The sequence below is a fragment of the Typopeltis vanoorti genome, chromosome 2 (genome assembly GCF_054136105.1).
Source record: "Typopeltis vanoorti isolate ZY-2024b chromosome 2, IOZ_Tvanoo_1.0, whole genome shotgun sequence".
Classification (NCBI taxonomy): Eukaryota; Metazoa; Arthropoda; class Arachnida; order Uropygi; family Thelyphonidae; genus Typopeltis; species Typopeltis vanoorti.
Genome location: NC_143550.1, coordinates 65,602,100 through 65,626,040, shown reverse-complemented (window position 1 = coordinate 65,626,040; position 23,941 = coordinate 65,602,100). Strand labels below are relative to the sequence as shown.

Here is a 23,941-nt window from a genome sequence, read left to right as displayed (position 1 = left end):
GCCTCTCTACAAGAAAAAAGATTATATGGGAATTGTGGTGAATGAAGCGGGGGTGAGTAGTCTGTTGCAAAACCTCAATGTCAATACATCTGTGGGATTGGATGGTATTCCAGCTCATGTCATACGTGAAGCAGCTAAAGAACTGTCAGTACCCTTGACCATTTTGTTTAATTTGAGTCTCGGGTCTGGGTTAGTCCCGAGGGGGTGGAAAGAAAGGAAAATAGTTCCACTGCATAAAGGTGGTTCCAAAACTGCTGTTGTAAATTACACCAGCAGTCTTGGAATTAGCACATCAGGAATTGTTGTCAAGGTCTTGGAGAAATTAGTCAAGAGAAGAATACAGGATTGGATAGATGAAAATGGGATACTGTATTGGGGACAACATGGTTTTGTGAAGGGTAGATCATGCCTCAGTAACTTGCTCACGTTTTATAACACAGTGATGGCTGGACTGGATAAGGATAATGGGTTTACAGTGATTCTACTGGACCTTGCCAAGGCCTTTGACAGGATACCACATGGAACTCTAATCAGTAAACTGGAGCAGATGGGGGATGGATATAGGGTTGGTGAAATGGATAGGAGGGTGGTTGATGGAGTGATACCAGAGAGTGGTTTATTCAGGAGTTGAGTCCAAAAGACAGCTTGTGACTAGTGGTGTACTGCAGGGTTCTGTTCTTGGACCACTACTTTTCAATTTGTTCATTAACGATATAGGAAAGGATCCGAGAGGAAGAGGTCACTTGTTTGCTGATGATGCAATGTTGAGTAGGGCAATTGTGAGTGCACAGGATGTCAAAATTTTGCAAGATGATTTGGATAGTTTGGAGGACAGGGCTAAGGAAAATGTATGTCAATTTAATGTGGCAAAGTGTAAGGTTATGCATTTTGGGATAAATGCATATCGCATTGGTGGAACTGTACTCCAGGAGATTGATGAGGCCAGGGATTTGGGAGTGTTGGTGGATAGGGAGTTGAAGTTTAGGGGGCACATCGCAAAAGTGGCTAAATCAGCTCATCAAATCACTTGGTTTCTGAAAAATACTTTAACAAGTTATTGTTCCTATGTATCGAGTCTTGATAAGATCCCATCTAGACTACTGTGCCCAGATATGAGCACCAGGGTTTCTTCTTGATGGGGAGGAGGTGGAGAGGATCCAGAGACGAGTGACCAAGATGATAGCAGGTCTGTGGAATGAACCTTGTGAGAACAGGTTGAAGATTTGTGGGTTGCAAAAACTGGTTGATAGGCAGAAAAGGAGTGATGTGATTGAGACATTCAAATTACTGAAGGGTTTCTATAAGATTAATCCAGAAGATATTTTTGAGAATAAGACTGGTGGTGGGAGGACTAGGGGCCATACATGGAAGCTGGGCAAGAATGTGGTTAGCAAGGGTGTCAGAACTAGGTTTTTACTTGGAGAGTGGTGAATGAGTGGAATAAGCTGCCAGAGTCTGTTGTGGGTGCTACGACCGTGAATGAGTTCAAGGCGAAGTATGATAGATACTGTGTGAATGTCGAATAGTTGTTCTTGACGTGATGTTAGGGCCTCCCTCAAATAATCATACATGGAAGCTGGGCAAGAATGTGGTTAGCAAGGGTGTCAGAACTAGGTTTTTTACTTGGAGAGTGGTGAATGAGTGGAATAAGCTGCCAGAGTCTGTTGTGGGGGCTATGACCGTGAATGAGTTCAAGGCGAAGTATGATAGATACTGTGTGAATGTCGAATAGTTGTTCTTGACGTGATGTTAGGGCCTCCCTCAAATAATCATACATGGAAGCTGGGCAAGAATGTGGTTAGCAAGGGTGTCAGAACTAGGTTTTTTACTTGGAGAGTGGTGAATGAGTGGAATAAGCTGCCAGAGTCTGTTGTGGGTGCTATGACCGTGAATGAGTTCAAGGCGAAGTATGATAGATACTGTGTGAATGTCGAATAGTTGTTCTTGACGTGATGTTAGGGCCTCCCTCGATGAGTCTGTTGACTCCTTGGAGTAGCCCGAAATAATAATAATAATATAAAGTTCAATGAGTCCAAGCGTAAGCAAATACCTGGATAATCCATATGGTAGTACAACATGGGGCAAATCATGGTAAGGGTGGAACAAGCTCTGATCACTGTTCTTGGTATTTACTCATAATGTGAAAACCAGCTCCTAGGAGCTGTGGAACAGTAATACAGCTCCTAGGTGCTGGGTTTCACATTATGAGTAAATACCAAGAACAGCGATCGGAGCTTGTTCCACCCTTACCATGAGTTGCCCCATGTTGCGCTACCATATGGACTATCCAGGTATTTGCTTACGTTTGGACTCGCCGAACTTTATATAGTTTCTTATTCAGCTATGAAACAATATGGGATGTAATATCCCTTAACTCAAATAATTTCACGTTGCCAAATTGAAGCCTTTGACTCTTCATATAATTAGTAATTTATTAGGACACCTTCTTGTCAATTCTTATAGAAGGGTATGTAAGTTCTGTTCGCTACAACTTAGTATTATCTAGGTATTATCCTACTCACTAATGAGACCTCAATAAAGGCTGAAACCAGTCTGGGTAGTGACCTTCTCTCATAATGTGGAACAGTAATACAGTTCCTAGGAGCTGGGTTTCAAATTATGAGTAAATACCAAGAACAGTGATCGGAGCTTGCTATGAGTTGCCACATGTTGCATTACCATATTGACTATCCAGGTATTTGCTTATGCTTGGACTCACTGAACTTTATATAGTTTCTATATTCGGCATGAAACTCTGAGTTTCTTATTTGGATGTGAAACAATATGGGATGTAATATCCCTTAACTTAAAAAATCTCTGCTATAAGTTTTGGATTTGCTTTTAGTATATCGCCTGATATGTTGTCTGCTCCCGGTGCTTTACCTATTTTGATCTGAGTTATCGCTTTTGTAATTTCTATTTTTTTATTTCGTTCAAATTTATATCTAATGATGCAGTTTGTTCATTTAATTCTAGGCTGTGGTCACCATCAGTCATTTCTTGAAATTCCACTCATCTATTTATCGGTTCTTTTTCATTTAATAATAGCATTCCTTCTTTATTGTATATAGGAACTATCCATTTGTTTCTTTTTCCACTTAATTTCTTTGTAATATCATACAACTTTCTAGTATCATTTATATATGCAGCATCCTTTGCCTCTTGCGCTAGATTCTCTATGTATTTTCTTTTATCATTTCTTGCACTTCTTTTTATTTCTTTGTTAATTGCGCTATATCTTTCTGCTTGTTCTTGTTCAACATTTTTGCCAATCTGTAATAGTTTCTCTTTTATTCTATATCTCTCCTCTATTTTTAATTTAGTGTTTTCTGATATCCATTCTTTGTCTGTATTAGTTCAAAATCCCAATATCTTTTGCTATGTGCTTATTAGTATGTCTTTAATCTTAGCTCATTTTCCCTCTGTGTTATCTTCTCTTTTTTCGAGTTTACCCAATTTATCCTGCAGAGTTGTTATAAATTTATTTCTAATCTCTTTGTTTTTGAATTTTTCAATTCTAAACCTCTTCCTATTGTGCACTATTTGTTTATTTTTAAGTATTTTTACTTTTATGGTAGCTGTTAGGAGAAAGTCATCTGAATATGCCTCAGCTCCTCTTTTAACTCTGACATCAGGAGTGATTTCCTCCAATTCCTTGTTATAAGTACATGGTCTATTTGGTTCTTTGTCTTTCTATCTGGTGCTATCCATGTCCATTTATGTATTTTTCTTTATGTTGGAAGTGACTCCCTCCTATTACAAGCTGATTGAACATACAAAAGTCTATAAGTAACTCTCCATTTTCATTTATTTCTCCTTCTGCATACTTTCCCATAACAGTTATTAGTATTATCATGTAGTAGTATCATGTTGGTAATACTAATACTAACAGTTATTAGTATTACCAACCTTAACATTAAAGTCTCCAATTATACATTGCATATCATTTTTATTTGTTGTTTCTATACTTCTCTGTAGCATGTTATAAAAATTATCCTTTTCTTCCTGGATCGCATGATTTGTTGGTGCATATATAGCAGTTATTGTGATGTTCTGCTTCTCAGCTTTAACTCTAGCATTTAATATTCTTTTGGATATTCGGTTCCACTCCATTAATGCACCATGAGCTTTCTTTATCATCATTAGTGCAACTCCCTTTGTGTGGTCATTCATATTTTGGTTCCCCGAGTAGATTAAGTAGTGACCACAGTTTAATTTGATTTTTCCAGTTCCTATCCATCTTGTTTCGCTTAATCCCATTATTTCTAATCTGTATTTTTCTAGAACTCTCGAGACTTGGTATGTCTTCCCAGTTTCAAACATGGTTCTAACAATCCAACATCCCAGTCTAAGCTTGTCTTTTGGTAAGGTGTCTGTCACTTTCTTCCACACCCCTGCTTCCCCAGAAGGGCTTTCACAGAGGTGCCTCATGTTTGTGGCAGTTCGTGTTCTATTTTCTTCATCCAGTATCACATTTTGGAAGGTTTCAGTTTGCGTAGCAAAATTTTTTTTTTCTAAGACTGGGTTGCTAGCCCTGCGCTCAACCTTCCCCATTTATCCGGGAATGGGACCAGCATGCCAAGTTTTCACTAAGCATGGCTGGGTTGGATGGTGTAAATATCATTAATTTTTGCATCAGGGAAACATGATTTGTTACACTTTCATTAAGTACTCCGCCGATCATTGAGTTTCGATACATAATTTTCTCCTTAACTTGTTTTTCTCATTTGTTTGCATGATCTCTATTTTTACTTGTGACTACCTGCTCTCATTTCTCTTCTCAGCCCTGCTAATCTCTTGCTGATTTTGCAACTTTTCAATATAAAGGTTCTCACACTATAATAATAATTTCATATTTTATTTATATAAGCCACTGTAGCTCAGTCAATATAGACAAAGCCCTTTGGTCAGAAACACTTGGGTTCGATTACCATTAGTAACAAGGGAAATTTTATCTGGTCTCTTTCGACGAAAAGTGAGTCAGCCAGTCTCATATGGAGGCAGGGGATTTTTTGTCCCCCAGAACAGGCAAACCGACCCAGTGAACATACATGGATTACAGTCATGAATATTGCCTTTTAGGGAATGCAGTAGAGGAGTGACAAACCAGCTGTATTATTATTATTATTATTATTATTATTATTATTAAACAAGACCTCATGGAGTCAAAGACTCATCTAGGAGGTCCTTTTATCTCACACACATCTCATCATACCGGGTCTTAAACACATTCAAACTCCTTGCAGACACAACACTCTCAGGCAAGGCATTCCAATCATTCACAACTCTGCACGAAAAAAACCTGCCTCTCACTCCCCTACTCACACCCTCTTTATACAGTTTCCAGGGATGACCTCTGGTTCTCCCCTGATCTCCCACTATTCGCTGTAGAACTTCTCCACCATTGATCCTATAACAACCCCTTACCAACTTGTAGGTCTCTATCATATCTCCCCTCTTCCTTCTCTCCACTAGACTCTGCAAATTACATCTTTTCAATCTTTCCTCATACTCGACATTCCAGAGGTCAGAAACTACCTTAGTCAGTCGCCTTTGGACCCTTTCCAACATCTCTTCATCCTTCTGAAAACCAGGTGACCAAATCTGGGCACAATAGTCCATGTGTGGCCTAATCAAAGCCTTATACAATGGAACAAGAATCTCCCTACTTCTACACGTCAGTGTCCTCCTCATCATTCCCAGAAGTCTTTGTGTTGTCTTCACAATTTTGGCAATGTGTCCCCTAAATTTTAGATCCTTATCCACTATCACTCCCAGATCTCTTATTTCCTCTACTTCCAACAATATATTATCACCAAGCATAAATTCTGCATCCCATCTTTGTTTTCCAAATTTTAAAACCTTACATGTTGCAACATTGAACTCACATCCCCATTTGCTTGCCCAATCACTCAATTTATTCAAGTCTTCTTGCAAGGCCACAACATCTTCACTACTCTTTATGGTTCGTCCCAACTTTGCATCATCTGCAAACAACTGAATATCTCCATCCAAATCTTCGCCAATATCATTAATATACAAGTTAAATAGTAATGGCCCTACAACAGATCCCTGAGGCACTCCACTAGTGACTTTCCTTTTCCTGGATATTGCACCCCCATACACAACTTGTTGATACCTATCAGATAGCCAGTCTCCAATCCAATGCACTAATCTAATATCCAACCCCATCTGCTCTAGTTTGACTGTCAACTTATCATGAGGTACCTCTATCAAAAGCTTTTGCGAAATCCAAGTATATTACTGTGTATCCTTCTCCTCTGTCCAAGGAAGCAGTCACTTTATTGTAATAAGTCAGTAGATTACTAAAACACGACCTCCCTTTAGCAAATCCATGCTGTCCATCAAAGATTATACCATTGTTGTCAACCCAACTCTGGATCCTAGTTCTCACAAGCTTCTCCAACAACTTAACCACAACACCTGACACACAGATAGGCCTATAGTTTGCTGCTTGAGTTCGATCACCTCCTTTATGAAGTGGCACAATCTTGCCCTCCTTCCACTCTTTAGGGACTTGACCAAGTGCAAGACTCGTATTAAAAAAATATGTCAAGGCAGGTGTCAACTCTCTGGCACATTCCTTCAGAATACGCGGTGATATATTATCAAGTCCCAAGCCTTATTTACATCTAGTTTACTCAACTCCCCAAACACCTCTTGCTCACTTACAGTCAGTCTCTCCTCCCCATCATCAACTGCTCTTAATCTCTCCATGAAGTCACATTCACAAGATTGAAAGATCTTTATGAACTGCTCATTAAGTATCTCCACCACACATTCTGCAACAGCTGTCTTTATACCATTTCCTCCAATCAATGTCATCCTTCCATAATCGTTCTTTCTTTTGCTGGCTACATATCGAAAGAACTCCCTAGGATTCTTTTTAGCTTCATTAGCTAACTGCTGTTCGTACCTCTCTTTAGCTACTCTCACCAACCAAGTCACTCTCCTTGCCTGGTCTTTGTAGAACTCATGAAATTGGTTCCTTCCACTTCTCTTATGCTGCCTCCACAATGCCCTTTTTCTCTGTATTGCATACTTAATCTCTTTATTCATCCATCTCACACCTAACTTATTTAACCTTCTCACCCGTGGTATACATTTAGACATTGCATCCACTAAATATTTTTTGAAAATCCCCCAAGCTGCATTGATCTCTTTTCCAGCTAACTCCTCATTCCATGCTACACCTGCAAGCTGTCTCCTGAGCTCTTCATAATCACCCCCCTTGTAGTTCCACATATACCCTTTTTTCACAGGGGTCCTTGCACAGCTGGCAACCACCCAAGTAATCACCTCATGGTCACTTTCACCAATTGGTGGATGATTTGATACCTCATTGATAATTACATCCTCTGATGAGATGACCAAATCCAAGACCCTTAATCCTCTTGTGCCCTCTGTTACATACTGTCTGAGGTAGTTATCCCTCAAAAACTCAAGAAACTCATTTTCTTTACTTCCAGTTGCTATCTCTTCATTCAAGTCTATATTGCCATAATTAAAATCACCCATAATGATCACCCTTTTCTAATTTGCTTGGCTTATTTGACTATACATTTCACTATCACCACCATCCACATTACCAGGTCTATAACAACATCCCACCAAGTATTTGATTCTATTCACCTCTATCTCACACCATACTGCCTCAAAACCACTGGCCCCATTTCCCTCTTGCATCTCTACCTTGTATGGATATAACTCTTTCTCTATCATCAATAGCACTCCCCCTCCCTTTTTACCCCTTCTATCGTCACGAAACACATCATACCTTTCCATCTCTATTCTTGTCAGGATGTCATCCTCATCTAACCATGTCTCACTTATTCCGACAATCTCTGGGTGCACAGATGCAATTAGTGCAACCATTTCATCCACCTTGTTTCTTATACTTCTAGCATTGGTATACAAACACAACAACTCGTTTCTGGATCTACAGCTAGTTCCACTGATACCACTCACTCGATGTGATCTCTCCATGCTGGACTGGGGCCATTTCCCTTTCTGCTTCTTCATTTTAGAACCCTTTGCAATTCCATCTGTTTCCTTTTGATCCCTGATCATCCCATTACTTTTCTGCCTACACATTCTCTCACCTCCTCTTGGAGCATCCACCTTTCTCACCCTGTGTATCCCTGTCCACCCTGAGCCTCCCCGTTTCCCTGCTCCTCTTGCACACCCATTCTCTCATTTTCTATACTCATACCACTCACTTCCACATTCATTTCCACTCCTTCAATCTCTCCTGTCTTACTCTCCTGCTCTTCCACATCACTCCCCTCTCGATCTGATTCATTCTCTCTATTCACTTCTCTACCTTCCAGCAGCAGTCTCTCCAAGCGACTCACACCATAACCACTCAAATGCAGTCCATCGCTCCCATACAGCTCACTTCGTCCCTCAAACTCATTCCACACATTAACAAACTGTACTCCCATCTCCTCACACATTTCAGCCAGAATATCATTCATAATCCTTGCTCTCCACCTCATTTCACCACAATCATACCTAGGCAACACACTGACCACCCTTCCTGTCACACTATTCTCCTTTATCTTTCCAAGCAGTCTCCTGACATTCATTTTGACATGCTCTTTGTTCTCTCTCAAATCATTCGTACCAATTAATACAATTAACTCTTTTGCTCGTTCCCGCCTCATATTCAATGCCTCAATCACTCTACTCATTTTACCGCCTGGAAAACATACCTTGTGCATTTTATCCTCTAGCACACCTTTAATAATGGAGTCGCCATACAACGCCACTCGCTCATCTTTTGTTAACTCTTTCATGCCATCATGATTTATTTTAATAGTTTTGACCTGAATTCTCTTAATTTCATTCCGCATCCATTTCATTTCTTGCTTCATCCAATCCAATTCACCTTCTGAACCTCGCGACACATTCACTCTATCATTAAATCTTTCTAACTCTCGACCCCCTCTTCTCACTTTCCCTCTCATTCATCCTTCTTTGTTTCCGTACTTTCGGTCCAACATACGTCCAACTTTCACTATCATTCTTCTCACTTTCACTCTCACATATCTTTCTTTGTTTCCGTACTTTTGGACTAACACGCGTCCAACTTTCGCTATCATTCTTCTCGCTTTTACTGTCATTCATCTTTCTTTGGTTCAGTACTTTCGTTCCAACATGCATCCAACTTTTGCCATCAGTCATTCTTTTTTCGCTATCATTCATTCTTTCGATTTTTTTTTACTTGCGATTTCTGCACCACGCCATTTCTACTTTCATTCGTTCTCTCAATTTCGTTTCTTTCCACCTCACTTTCGTCCCTTTTAACATCCGTTACGGTTGTCAAATCGCTCTTTTTCTTTTTTCCTGATTTTTTAACATTTTTTCGCCTGTCTTTCTCGCCATCCTTCTCTTTCAAACGTGCACTCGCGACACAATCGGTACTAGCACTTTCTGTCATCAACTTCATATTCGCATTAATCAATTCCTCGTTCAGGTCACATTTCGCACACACCCTTCTTCCATCCGCACTAAACATCCACAAATCATTTATCTAATCGAAGGAATACATATAACAGACCTCACACTTAACGAACCGACTGAAATCCAAATTAAAATCATGGAATGACAATGCCGCCGCCATTTTTTTTTTTTTTTCTCTGCAGGTTACTAGGTCTAATATTAACGTTTTCGTATTTAGTTTAAGCAAGAAAAAAAACCCCACACTAATAATATCGGTAGCGTACAACGTTTACAGCCACTCTTACTTAAACAATTACGCATATATACTTAATTATTCCTAGTAAAACTTATCTGAATCAGGAGCTCTTCAAAACACGTTCGTAGCGCTTGACCCACTAGCGCCCTCCCTATTAATTCGTCGTAAACCCCTCATTGGGTGCAGGGGGGGGGGGTTTGAACCCATCCTAATGGACCGATGAGAAGGATAGGATATATATATCAAACCAGACACACACATAGTTAGTTATTCTTATTAGGCAGCAATTACAAAACGTTTATGACTGCTGCCTTAAGGATGTTGGATTTACAGAATGAAACATGGATGAATACCAGAATATTTGATATCAATTTGCAAGGGGGGGGAGGGGATACACAATACAATTACAGTACAACTGAGACTGAATGTTGGCAAAATGAGAAGAACGTATGACAGAAGCGAAAGAAGGGAAAAATATGAAAGTAGAGAGAGCAGAGTATGGTTTGAAATATATGTAAAAATGTATGTAAGGAGGGGAGAATAAAGATCAAATTGTGTGGGAATTCAATGATAGGGAGTGTGTGAGTAGTATGATAAAATTGTGTTTTCCTGGAGTCAAAATTAAGGATGTTAGTGATATCATGCAAATGCAGAGAACAAAGGATATGATTATTTTAGCTGGTATGATGATCTTGCAGGTGACAAGTGTGGTATGCAAGACGATATGAAAGAATTGCTTGTACAAGCGAATAAGAAAAGTGAAAAAATAAAAGCTAACTCGCAGCTTTTGCTGTGAGTCACTGGTATTAGTATGGAATTTGTGAGTGTATTGGGCGGCAAGTTTTATAGCAGGAAGGATTTATATAATGTGGATATGGTTTGTATTTGAATGGAATTGGAGACAATAGAGTCAGGGAAACTAGAATGCTTAAGGAGGATGCAGATAAGTGTGGGTCTATGCCAACTATAAGTTAATAAGTGGGAGAGTGATCACATGATACTGAATGGTGCTCCCAAGATTAGTGGGGAGCTAATTCACCTACGATCAACTTTAGTGGACTAATCAACAAAAGGTGTAAGAAAAGGTGCAGCCAGCCCGGCTGGCCGAGTGGTTAGCGTGTCTGCTCTCCAGTCAAGAGGCTGCAGGGTTCGAATCCCGCCGTGGGCATGGATGTTTGTGATCATCTGTGGAAATAATAGTGGTGGTGATCGGCGGTAGATGGCATTGGTGTAGTTGCAGTCGGTTGGTAGATTGCGAGTGGTGGAAGCAGAGTTGTAGAGTGGATGCCGTCCCTCGATGAGTCTTTGGACTCCTGGAGGTGACAAATAATAATAATAATAATAATAAAAAGATTGTGGGTTGAAGGGAATATTGCAGTTAATGTATAGTAATGCTAAAAGTATTTAGAATAAGGGACAGGAGTTTGTGCATTGGTTAGCTCAACTTGGCCAAACGTTATAGGCATTAGTCAGACTTGGCTGATTGAGGATGATATAGTCATAGGGATAGAATGCAAGACTATTTTCAGAGAGGACAAAGGGAACAGAATGGAAAAGGTTTTGCTAATGGAGGCAAAAATGAAGCCAAAAAGAGTAAGAGTAACATGAGGAGGAGGACACAGGTGGAAACAGCATTTCATGTGAGGCTATTTGCTGTGAGATAGATACCTACAAGATGAAACAGACTGTATAACTGGTTGCTGCTATAATCCAAAGGGTATAAGGAAGAACGTAGATGGCATGCAATGGGCAAAACAGAACAATGAATGCAGCTCGTGTAATATTGTGAAGATTTCTACTATAGACTGGGAGAGAGAATGGTCACATGGAGGGAAGGAAATGGAATTTATACAGCTGTTAAGAGATTTATATCTGAGACAGCATGCAATGGAAAGGATATGAAGTTTGGGTGTGCAGAATTAACAGTAATCAATCTAGCAATGCAACTTCTGCTTGGAGAAAGTGATCATGGAGTCTTGATCTGGGAGATTGCCAGACATGCAGAATTATTTGTTAAGAAGGGGCATATATGGAATTACAAAGCAGGTGATTATAACAAGCTGAGGAATCAGCTTGTTATAATCACCTGCAGCAGTGCAATGGCATAAGAATTTGGAGGGTAGACATGTGGTGAATATGAGGTGATCAAGGGTGGTTTGAAGAAAGCAGTATTACACTGTGCACCAAGGGTAAGGAGGATAAATCAGGTAGAGTTCAATGAATGAATAGTATCATTAAGCAAAAGTTGCACAAAAAGAAAGTTGTGGAAAGAGTATAAATAAGAAAGGTGATCAACATGTCCATGAGCAGTAAAAGGCATAGGCAAGAAATGAATGATAAAGAAGGATAAAGCTAATTATGAGAGGAAGCTAGCGAATGAGGCCAAAGAAATATCCTGAAGAGTTCTTTTGCTATATGGCAAGTAGGAGGAAGAATCATTATAGAAAGATGACTAAAAACTGTGGATGGTAGGGAACAGAAGCAAACCAAATGTTCAGTTACTGATTGATCATTTTGCAATGTTGTGCTATCCAGGTGGTGATACTACAATACCAGATGTGACATTGACTGACTGGAGAATAGAGATTAATGAAATTGAGGAGCTTTGGATACTGCAGTACCTTAATGTGAACATGCCCATCAAATGGCATATCAGTACACATATTATGTGCAAGGACATCACCTTGACCAAGCTGTTTAATTTAAGCCTCACTTATGGGAAGGTATCAATGGAATAGAAAGAGGACAAAAGAGTCCCACAAAATAGTCCAGGACAATAAAATTATAGGCTAATCAATATCTCAGGAGCAGTGGGTAAGGTTTTGATAAAAAACAGAATTCAGAATTGAGGTTATTGTTTCCCTTTATAAGGCTTTAAAAGGCCACACCTAGTCTACTGCACACAGATCTGGTCACCTTCATTCCATGGAGATGAAGAGGTGGCAGAGAGCAATCAGTGGCAGGTAATGGAATGCATGCTACCCATGAAAACAGACTGAAGGTCTATGGGCTTCAAGAACTAATTATAGGTGAAAAAGAGGAGATATGCTTGTACATGGTAAAAGCATATAAGTTATTACAAGGCTTTCATAGGATTGACATTGAAGACTTTTTTTTTTTTCAGTATGTGGTAGAAAGGAAGATAATGACAAGCCACTCCTGGAAATTGTACAAGAATGTCGACCAGAAGGGTGGAATTGATTGCAGAGGTGGTTATGAGTCTTCATCAGTGAATGAGTTTAAGGAGAGGTATTGTCAGGTCTATCTTAATAATGTTTTGGTCCAACCTAAAATAACAGATAATGATATCTTGTCTGAAATTGAGATAGAGAAAGCACTATATTTTTAGAAGATGGAAGTGATGAAATTGGAGGTGATCTGATGATGGGAAGTCATTTATAAGTACTTAAGTTTATAAAACTAGAAGGCAGTAGTGAGAATAGTTTTAAAAGTATTTGGTAAAATGGAGGTTACTAGGAAAAGGTATTTACTTGATATTTACTACAGACTTGAGAATACTGAAGGTAATGTTTAAGTAGAAAAAAAAGAGATGTTTAGACAAGTTGGTTTCACTATTTAAAGAAAGTTATCATAATGGAAGATTCTTAACTACAGAAATAAAAACTGAAAAAGGAACTAGCATACATATGGAAATAATGTAAGAATTTCTTTAATCCTTGAGAGATCTCTCAAATAGTTTGTGATGGAATGATTTGGTAATAACACCAAATGAGACAATTATGAACAATATGTCAATTTTGCTATTGGTTGGCATTAGCTAGTAAGGTGTAGAAGCAAGCAATATCTGGAATACGAGCATATATAGACATATAAGACAAGATGTGAAAGACTTCACAATGTGTCTTTAGAAAACAGCCTAAAGGAATAATATGGAAAAAGAACTCAAAAGTAAATGAATAATGCATCACACATAGTTAAAAATACTTCATGATGGATCTTATAAACAGTATTACAAAACAAAAACAATAAATCATAAAAAGATAGTTATTAACTTTATATATATATATATATATTTTTTTTTTTTTTTTTTTTTTTTTTTCATGGAGGGTGGTTGGTGAATGGAAAACATTGCAGAATGGGCAGAATGGTGAATCAATTTAAAGCAAGCTATGACACAAATACTTGGGAACAGAAAATGTTCAAAAAATCCCAGCCTGGTACATTCGGGATTTGCTATGAATCGGTTGTGAAAGGCAATTCCCGGTCACTGCTGTAGAAAGTTCGGCAGTGTTGTAATTTTAAACACCGTGACCGATCTTCTCAGCTTCTTCCTTACTCTTCCATCTCTTTCCCATACTGCAGTTTCCCACATATTCTAATGCAAATGTTTACAAAACCTAATTAAGCATTACGAATCTCCAAAATTCTTCAATAAAAATCACACAAATTCAACACGTTTTCAAATCATCATAAACAGCACGCTCACATGTACACACATTACAGGATAAATTTCGATTTACCTCACGCGAAATTTTGTATTCAGAAAGCTGTTCAGCTGCCTTATCACGGTTAGCCATGGTTGGTCTGAAACAAACTTAAGTGAAGCAGTTACACGTATCCTCTCTTTATGCTATATTTATTAGTAATAATAACGAAATATCAATCACATGATCGATGCACGATCACACGCCGAACCACTACCACACTGATAAACAAATTCCATTCACCTAACATGCTATCAGCTGTTTACAGAGCCCTCAGTGCTAATTATTGGAAAAAACGTTATTTCAAATATGGATAACGCAAATTTGATTTTTTTTTTTTTTCAGAAGGTTCTTTGCCACGAAAGTATAAAGAACTCGAAGTGCACGGTATTGATTTCTTAAATTCTTCCCAGACCCCCCATCCCCGTCAATACGAAAATATAACAAATATAAAGGCATGCAAGCAAAGCTGCCAGAGAACTCACACAATTTACAAACAAATATACTTCTGGTAAGCAGTAGATTGTGGTGTTGGAAATTTTACAGTCAGTGGCGTTTTTAGGTATAGGCCTGGCCTAGAGCGGCAAATTTTGAGGCGCGGTGGAAATTTCCTGGCTCTCATTTTTGTAATTATATTTATATTACGAATTTACGATATAAATAGGTTATGCATGTAAATCAACATGTTCATTAAATATGGGGGGGGGGACACTTTCTGCCGGCCCAGGGGCGGGAAATACCTAAATACGCCACTGGGTACAGCCTCTGGTACTTTGTCAATCAGTGTTTATCAAAAACCTACTTTTACTGGCAGATACATGTATCAAAAGTTTGCTCATCACACTTCTCAAAAAATTTGTGTTATCACGTCTTTAATAAATAGATAGGCTGACCATATGTACCGTTTTGAACGGGACAGTAACGTTTTTTTTTCATATTTTCCTGCCGTCCCGTCGTTTTAATAAAAATGTCAATTTTGTCCCGTTTTTAATAAAAACTATAAATATATTTTAATATTGGTCAATCATAAATTATTATTCATAACCTATAATTGTTTGTGGATCAGTGGACCTTCATAAAATCTATAATTGTGAGGCAGTTGATTACATGGAATAAAGAAAACATTCCTGTATCTGATAGACGGGTGCAGATTTTTTCTGAAATGAGCGAAAAAAATTTAGACTTTCAAGACTTGGTAATATTGTAGAGTTTATTCTCTGTCTTCCAGGAAGTAAAGCACCTGTTGGGAGAATATGTTCTGTTATAAACAGTATGTGGTCATAGGAGAAATTTAGATTAAGTGTTGAGACAATTAGGGCTATGTTAGTTGTAAGACAAAATTGTGTGATGGAGTGTGAAAAGTTTTATAAGCTACTGAAAGACCAAAATTTACTGCATAAGATCACTTCACCAGAGAAATATTCATGGTACGATCGTGATGAAATACAGTCTCCCCCTCTACGTCTACTTAAATTTTTGTATGGGTTCTGTCATTTAAGAATAATGGTAAGCTCAATATGTTTATGTAATAAAACTTTTTTATCATCTTACTTTTTCATGAATACAAAATATTATTATTTAATCCCTGTCCCGTTTTTGCCTCAAGGAAATATGGTCAGCCTATTAATAGAGCACATTAATACTTTGATTTTTGAATTATTTATGCTCATCTCCCTCAAGTTTACAAGAACTTATCACTATGAAAACTTTAATGGAATTAAATGGTTAAAATCCCGTCAAATCCACCAGATAATTGCCTCCTATGTTCCAACACCCAGGGATTCTTCAACAGACGATAGGATTCCAATCCGATATATTTCTGGTATCTCTTAACCAATAGGTTAAGAGATACCAGATATATAATTTCAGATGAAAAATGTAAAATGGAAAAGCTCCAGAAGAAGATGAAATACAAATTAAGTTAATAAAGATTGCTGGTGAAAAATTAATAAAACACCTAACAAACCATATAAACTGATGTATAGATAGAGGGAAAATACCTACAATCTGGAATAATGCAATATTAATATTAATTTATAAAAAAGGAGATAAAGAAAAAGCCAAAAATTACAGATCAATTAACTTATTATCACTTCTGTATAAGCGCCTGTGTAACACAATGGAAGTGGCGTTTGCACTCCAAGGCGTTTACTGCACGAATGAGGAACTTAGGCTTAAGTCTAGTTCCCAACTAGAGGAACATTTTCTAAGCCTTTTTTTTTTCGACAGGTTTCCAAGTTAGTCGATCTCTGGCACGGGCAAGTGAGTTCTTTCTCTCGGAAACTCGCTTTTTTCGACCTGTAAACTCAAGAAAATCGACCGTCGAACCCATACTATCTTCAGACATTAAAAATATTGTCTTAGGGTTAGGGACTACGAGATCACAGCACTTGTTTGCTGTCTCTTCACTGTATGGCAATTAACTTAGTGATAGCCTTGGGTCAGCTATCTCTGAATGGCTGCCAGTGGAGACTGAACTGCCCACTCAGTCTTCAAAAGTTAGACTAAAACAGCCTCACCTACTCTCCATACAGGAATAAAAGGCATTAGCTGATTTTTTATTTAATTTTTTTCTATTCAGTTCTGTATAAAATACTTACAGAAACAATAACTAACAGAATAACATCTATTCTGGATATAAAATAAGTAGAGCAGGCTCGATTCCGGTCTGGTTGGCTGAGTGATTAACATAATCGCTCTCCAGCCAAACGGCTGCGGGTTAGAATCTCGCAGTGGGCACGGGTGTTTGTAATTGTCTCTGAAAATTCCAGTGGTACGCGAAAGGTCTGCAGGGGGTACGTGGCAATTTTCGGCTATGCATCGGCTATTGAGTGGAGACAGAGAGTTGTAGAGTAGGTACCCTTCATCGATGAGTCTTTGGACTCCCTGTAGAAATCACGTAATATTAATAATATATGTGCAATGAGTACCTGTGTAGCTCAGTGGATGTGGCGCTTGGCCGCAAGAAGGAAGATTTGGTTTCGAGTCTAGTCGGCGACTAGAGGAAATTTTTCTAAGCCTTTTTTCGACCGGTTCCCGAGTTAGTCGATCTCTGGCACGGGCAAGCGGGTTTTTCCTCCCGGAAACTCAAGAAAATCGACCGTAGAACCCACAATATTTCAGACATTAAATATGTTGTGTTAGGGTTAGGGACCACGAGATGGTGGCACATTTGAGCCGTCTCTCTTCACTGTGTACCGCTTAATTAGTGATAGCCTTGGGCCATCTATCTCTGATTGGTAGCAGTGGGGATTGAACTGCCCACTCAGTCTCCAAAGTTAGATAGGGCTAAATGGCCTCGCCTACTCCCGTATACGGGAATAAGAAGGCGTTAGCTGATTTTTTTTTTTTTTTTACGTGCACTGAGGCAAAATCATGGAAAAAATAGAAGAATATCAAAAACCTCTCTGTTTAGCATTTATAGGTTATGAAAAAGCCTTTGACAGCATCAAAACTTCTGCAATAATAGAAACTGTAGAAAATCAATCCATACTAAGTGAATATGTGGAAGTCTTTAAAGAAATATATAAAAATGGAACAGCAACTATAAGACATCAAACAAAAAGCAACAAGATCCCTATACAAAACATGATAGCACAGAGAAATTCTATATCCCTTAAAAAATATTACAGCAACACTTCAGGAGTTGATTCTAAAAATTAACTGGAGTTCCAAAAGCATGGAAATAAAAAGTAAAAAATAAACCGATTTAAGATATATATTATTGATATTGTATTAATTTCAGAATCAGCACAAAACCTACAGAAAATGATAAATTTGCTAAACACAGGGCCATACTTACACTTTTTCAGAGGCGGGTGAAGCCTGGGACCCTAGAGTGCTCCAGGACCCTTCTGCATTGTTTGGGGTCCTTAAATTAGCCTTAATTTTTCGAGTCCCCAGCTAGCACTTCGTGCGCCTGTGCATAAGTACGGTCCTGTGAACATAAAAAGCAAGTAGATAGGTCTTAAAATAAATAGAGAAAAAAAAAAAACTTACTGTATATTCATTAAGTACTTAAGAGCAAAAACAATAAAACTTGATGATGAGACAAATGAAATAAACTCCTCTTATGTGTACGTGGGGCAACGTTTTGACATTGAAAACGGATTACAGAGCGAAATTAAAACAACATACAAGAATACAGTTAGCCTGGTATTCATTTGGGAAATTGAACCACATCTTCAAAAATTACTTACTCATCTGCTTGAAAAGTAAATTATTCAACCAATGCATATTACCAATGTTCCCCTATGGCTCAGAAACCTGGGCGCTAACTAAACAAATGGAAAAACGACTACTACTAACTGAAAGAATGGAGAGACTCGTCCTAAAATTAACACTAGTGGATAAAAAGAGGAAGGAATGATCAGATCACAGACAAAAGTCTTGGATGCAATAAAAATTGTAAAGCATTCAATTGGAGATGGATAGGACATCTGACTCAAGAAACGAACAGTAGATGGATCAGAAAAGTAACAGAATGGATACCAACTGGAAAGAGAAGACAAGGACACCGAAAAAACAAGAGGCTAATGAAATAAAAAATCTGGCTGGGAAAAAAATGGACTGCTGAAGCAGAAGACAGGGAAATTTGAAAATCATGGGATAGGCCTTCATTCAGCAGTGGATTGAAAATGGCTGAAAAAGAAGATAAGCTTATTGTTACATATTTTCCTATCAATAAAATTTCGCATCTGTTACCATGTATAAAAACGAACTGTCACCTCTATCGATAGTTGGTGTCACTAGGTTCCTTGTGAATGAAAATTGGCATACTTTGGTCAAACAGGCCGTTTTGTGGGGAAAAAATAATTAATGAATATCATTACATTGAATATGTGTATCCTCAAAAGTAGTGTGTGTGTGTGTGTGTGTGTGTGTGTGTGTGTGTGTGTGTGTGTGTGTGTGTGTGTGTGTGTGTGTGTGTGTGTGTGTGTGTGTGTGTGTGTGTGTGTGTGTGTGTGTGTGTGTGTGTGTGTGTGTGTGTGTGTGTGTGTGGTTTCAGTTAGGGAAAATAGTAAAGGTAGTGTCATTTTTGCAGAAATGAGTATTGTGGAAGTGATAACCAAGACCATGCATATTATTTCTTGAAGGTTTTTAGATTATTGCATTTTTCTACATGCAGTCTGTTTCTCGTTGCTTAACTTGTCATCTTTATATTTAAGGTGACTGAAATTCAAAATGATGCGGGATATAAATAATAGGTTCTTTACCAAAGTTATCTCCGAATCATGGCCTTGTCACTTTCAGTCCCATATAACATTATTACGTCTTCAAGGCATATCTTGTATAACAGTCGCAGCAAAGGTGTTTTTTTTTTTAAGTGGGAGAGAACGGCATACTGGCACCTTTATTAAGGGTGAATGCGACATGTGGATGCACTAACGCTTTAACTTTCAACTAGCAAAGAATAAATGCCGGCATGTCTTGTTTGAAAAAAAAAAAAAACTCACCATTAAGTTCAGTAATATTGGGTCCTCCATGGCATTTGAAATTACTCTTCATGCATTATTTATATTGCCTGCTAGAAGAAATAAGGGAAAATAAAATGAGTGTTGTGTAGCTCAGTAGAAGTGGCGTTTGCACTCTACGGCGCTTGACCGCACGACGAAAGGCGTTCGAATCTAGTCGCCGACTAGAGGAACTTTTTAAATGACCTCCCAGATGAGTCTTTGACTCCGTGAAGTCTTGGGGTAATAATAATAATAAAATGAGTGTTTGCCCTGTACATGGTTTCATCCACTTCAAGCTTCTAACTAGATAAGTGTTTGTATTGCACCAAGCGATTAAACTCGTTTCATCGCCAAGCTTTGTCTAGTACAAACGCCAGCCCTTGGTCTTTTCTCTGAACAGACATATTCTGAGAGGCATAGACCACACCTCAATCCATGTAATTTCTTTCTACATTATGTTTCTATTAGCTTGTTAGCTTAATGCTTGTTAGGCGGGAACATATTCTCACCAATGAGAAGTTGTAGTCTGATGATTTGGTTGCTGATGACTGACAAGCTAAAATTGTTATGAATCAATTCAAGGAGAGTGTTAGACTTCTACGATTTAATCATATACACCACAGCAATGCAAGTTATCTCGGATATCTTGAGAACAATTGTTAACATAGTTAAAAAGCATCAACTCCGTTGGTTTGGTCCCATTGTGCGAATGGAACCAGAGACTTCCTCGCCACAGGGGAAGACCGAGATTAACATGGTATGAAGTCTTCAGAACTGCATTAAACTTTAAAAGCTGTTAGCATAGGAAAGAACTTGCTTTGGACAGAGAGCTGGAAGGTTCTTATTTACATGGGACTCGACCCGCTTCTTGAGGGACGAAAGAGAAGACGAGAGACTTGCCATTTTGCATATGTTATGACTTTATTCTTAGAGAGGTAGTGTGAAAATGAACGAAAAGTAAAAATGAAAATGTTATTTCAAGCATCTTTGAATTCATCTAAACATTATACATCGAGAATGTACTACATGCTTTAATCTGTTACTGTTCTGTTCTCACTTGTATACAGAAGTCTTGGAATTTCTCGATTATTTATTATTATGTGCAACAAGTTAAATAGCAGCTTTAAAACAATCGCAATTATACGCGATTCGTTTTCAAGTGCTAAACCTCCCTTTCTTATCATTTTTTCACTGTATACGTTCAGTGCAAAAATGATAAGAAAAAAATCAATAAATTCTGTAATGCTTTTTCTCCGAAGGGAAAGGAGTAGGGTAGATCGTTTAACCCTAACTAAGCGCTTTCAGGGTAATGAGTATGAAATATAGAAAGAATATATAAAATAGTCTTCTCGTTGAATTGAGGGAAAAGACTGGTCTGTGATTTGGGAATGCCAATAATTTGGAGAAACTAAAGGATTGGTTGGTTCTTCTTGCCAAATCAATTTTATAGAGAGGGAGGGGCATTTATGAGATATTGAAATTTGGAGATTACAGAGGAGGGTTCCAATAGATAATATACATGCGGAAGCATAAGGTGGATCATTGTGGCGAGCCGTATAGATCGATTGACATCGGTTCCATTGAATGATGAATTGCGAGGTAAACTGGTAGATTAAAAACATAGAAACTAGTATGTTAGATTGGTATGTTATATAGAGATATCTGACGAAAATATTATAAAACAACACGTCAAGAGTTTGGGGCAAAGAGTTGTTATGGAAGAAATATGGGATAGCTGTATTCACTAGACGTATATGAAGTGTAGAAAATGCCTCGAAAAGTAACAAACATAGACAGTAAGGGAATGAAAAGTAAGAACAATGTGAGATCGAACAGGCCAGTCAAACCAAAAATAAATAAAATCCAAAAGCATTCAGCTATGTGTAAAGCAAAAGAAAGAATAATTAGAGAAGGTTCGCATTAGGAAATTGGAGTGGTGATAAAGTAACATCTGCAGGGATTGATTGAAAATGGGATTTTTTAATAAGTGTTTGTCGATGTATTTCATAGTTCTTCCTTAGCTCAGTTGATATCAACGGGTGATACAAAACTGTCATACTTTTGGTTGCTAATAATGAAAACTATAGCCAATAATTATCTTTTTGCCCCTTCCCATAAGATTATTTCAGATTTTTGTAGTGTTATTTATATTTCCATTATAAAATTTCACCACTCTATCATAATAAAATGAATGAGCCTCCGTAGCTCTGTCGGTATAGACGAAGCCCTTTGGCCGGAAACACCTGGATTCGATTCCCGTCCATGACATGCGGAATCTATTTCTGATCTCTTTCAACTAAAGGTGAGTTAGGCAGTCTCATATGTTGCCATGGAGTTTTTTTCTTCTGGAAACTCAGGTTTTTCGTCCCTCAGAACAGTCAAACCTTCTACAGACAAAAAATACCTTTCCACCCAACATCAGGCTCCGCGACAAGTCGGTTGGGATCGCACGCGTAAGATTGCATCATATAAGAAGGCCGACCCCAAATAGATGGGACAAGGCACATTAGGAAGAAGAAGAAGAAGATCATAATAAAACGAATCGTCAGTAAGCTACACTGTTCACAATAAGAATAAGCAGATTTTTTTTTCAGTCATATTATGGGATTCAGTAATGTCATAGTCAAGAAATGGCATACATTACCTTAGATATTATTATTCAGAATGTATTCATTAAATTATTAAGTCAGTCATTTTACACAATTAATTGTTAAATGGAAGAATTCGTATATTTTCGTTCTGGAAATTAATAGAAGTTCAAACTATAAAGGGAACTAAAGCAGGTTATTTAGCATTTATATTAAAGAAAAGCAGTTTATTTTCACTGTGATACTGTCATTGTTTTTCTATTTCGTCATCATTAGTGTTCTGTCTCTTGACAGGTCCAATGGTATAACTCAGCAGATTCTCTTCCCCGAATTTCCTCTGTCTCTTGTTTCCTCCTTCATTTCCTGATATCTTCTTATTCCCATTATATCATCAAGCATCATTAGTCGTCTTCTTACTCTTGATAGCTTTTCCTTCAATTTTCTCTTCTATCATTCTTTTCAGTAGGCTGTCTCCTCTTAATACATGTCCTATCCAGTTATGCTTTCTTCTTCTTATGGTCTTTAGTAAATTCCTTTCTTCTTCAACTCTTTGCCATACTTCTTCATAGGTGATTTTTTTCAGTCCACTTTATTTTCTTCATTTTCCTCCATAATTTCAAATGCCTCCAACATTTTAGCTTCTTTCTTCCTAATTGTCCATGTTTCTGACCCATGTAAGGTCATACTCCAAATATAGCACTTAATATAAGCCTTTTTAGATTTTTATTCATTTTATTAATAAACAAATTTTTCTTGCTATAAAAGGCATATTTTCCTTTGTTAATTCTTTCTTTTATTTCCATGTCACATTTTCCATTTTCTTGTATTATACTACCAAGGTATTTGTATTGTCTCACTTGCTCTATACTTTCTCCATTCATCATCACCTTGATACTTCCTGGTTTCCTGGAGACTCTCATCGCTTTTGTTTTCTTTACGTTAATTTTCATACCATATTTCTTGCATATATTTTCAAATTTTTGCATTAGGTGCTGTAGTTCATCTTCGGTATTAGCTAATATTGCTTGATCATCTGCAAATCTAATATTTTGTATTGTTCTTCCTCCAATAGTGATTCCTCTTTCCTCTTCATAAAATGCATCTTTTATCATTTCTTCTGCAAATATATTGAAGAGCGTCGGTGACAGGCAGAATCCCTGTCTTACACCTCTGCCAATCACACATTTTTTTAGTTTTTCCTACTTTTGTCTTTATTATGGTCGTCTGGTTCATATATAATTCAGCTATTAACCTTCAGTCTCTCCAATCTAAACCTATTTTGCGTAATATTTCCATCAGATTTTCCCATTTCACCATGTCAAATGCTTTTTCAAGGTCGATGAAACAAATATAAACTTCTTTATTTACTTCTATATTCCTTTCGCATATGGTCCTCATTACTCCAATTGCATCTCTGATTCCTCTGTCTTTTCTAAATCCAAATTTATCATCCCACAGAAAATACTCCACTCTATTATACAATCTTTGATTTAATATTCTTAGCAGTAGTGCTTTGGAGGCATGTGAGAGTATGCTTATAGTTCTGTAGTCACTGCACTTAGTAGGATTGCTTTTCAATTGGTATAAGAATACTCTCTCTGAAATCTTTAGGCTACGCTCCTGTTTTGTAAACCAGGTTGCAGAGTTTCCATGTTTCAGTTATACCTTTGTCCTCGAGTTGTTTTAGGATTTCACTAGGTATTCCATCCACTCCTTCCATCTTTCCATTTT

At 37.8% G+C, this 23,941-nt stretch overlaps 1 protein-coding gene across 1 annotated transcript in view; it reads right to left on the bottom strand.

The window, feature by feature from the left end:
- LOC150109123 (catalase-like) overlaps positions 1-14,390 on the bottom strand; it is a 147,347-nt gene extending 132,957 nt beyond the window's left edge. Inside the window, exon 1 of the mRNA XM_090405697.1 lies at positions 14,203-14,390. Within this exon, the coding sequence (XP_090261823.1) occupies positions 14,203-14,259 (57 nt within the window). The 5' untranslated portion in view covers positions 14,260-14,390. The remainder of the gene's footprint in view (positions 1-14,202) is intronic.
- Positions 14,391-23,941: the final 9,551 nt, after the last annotated feature.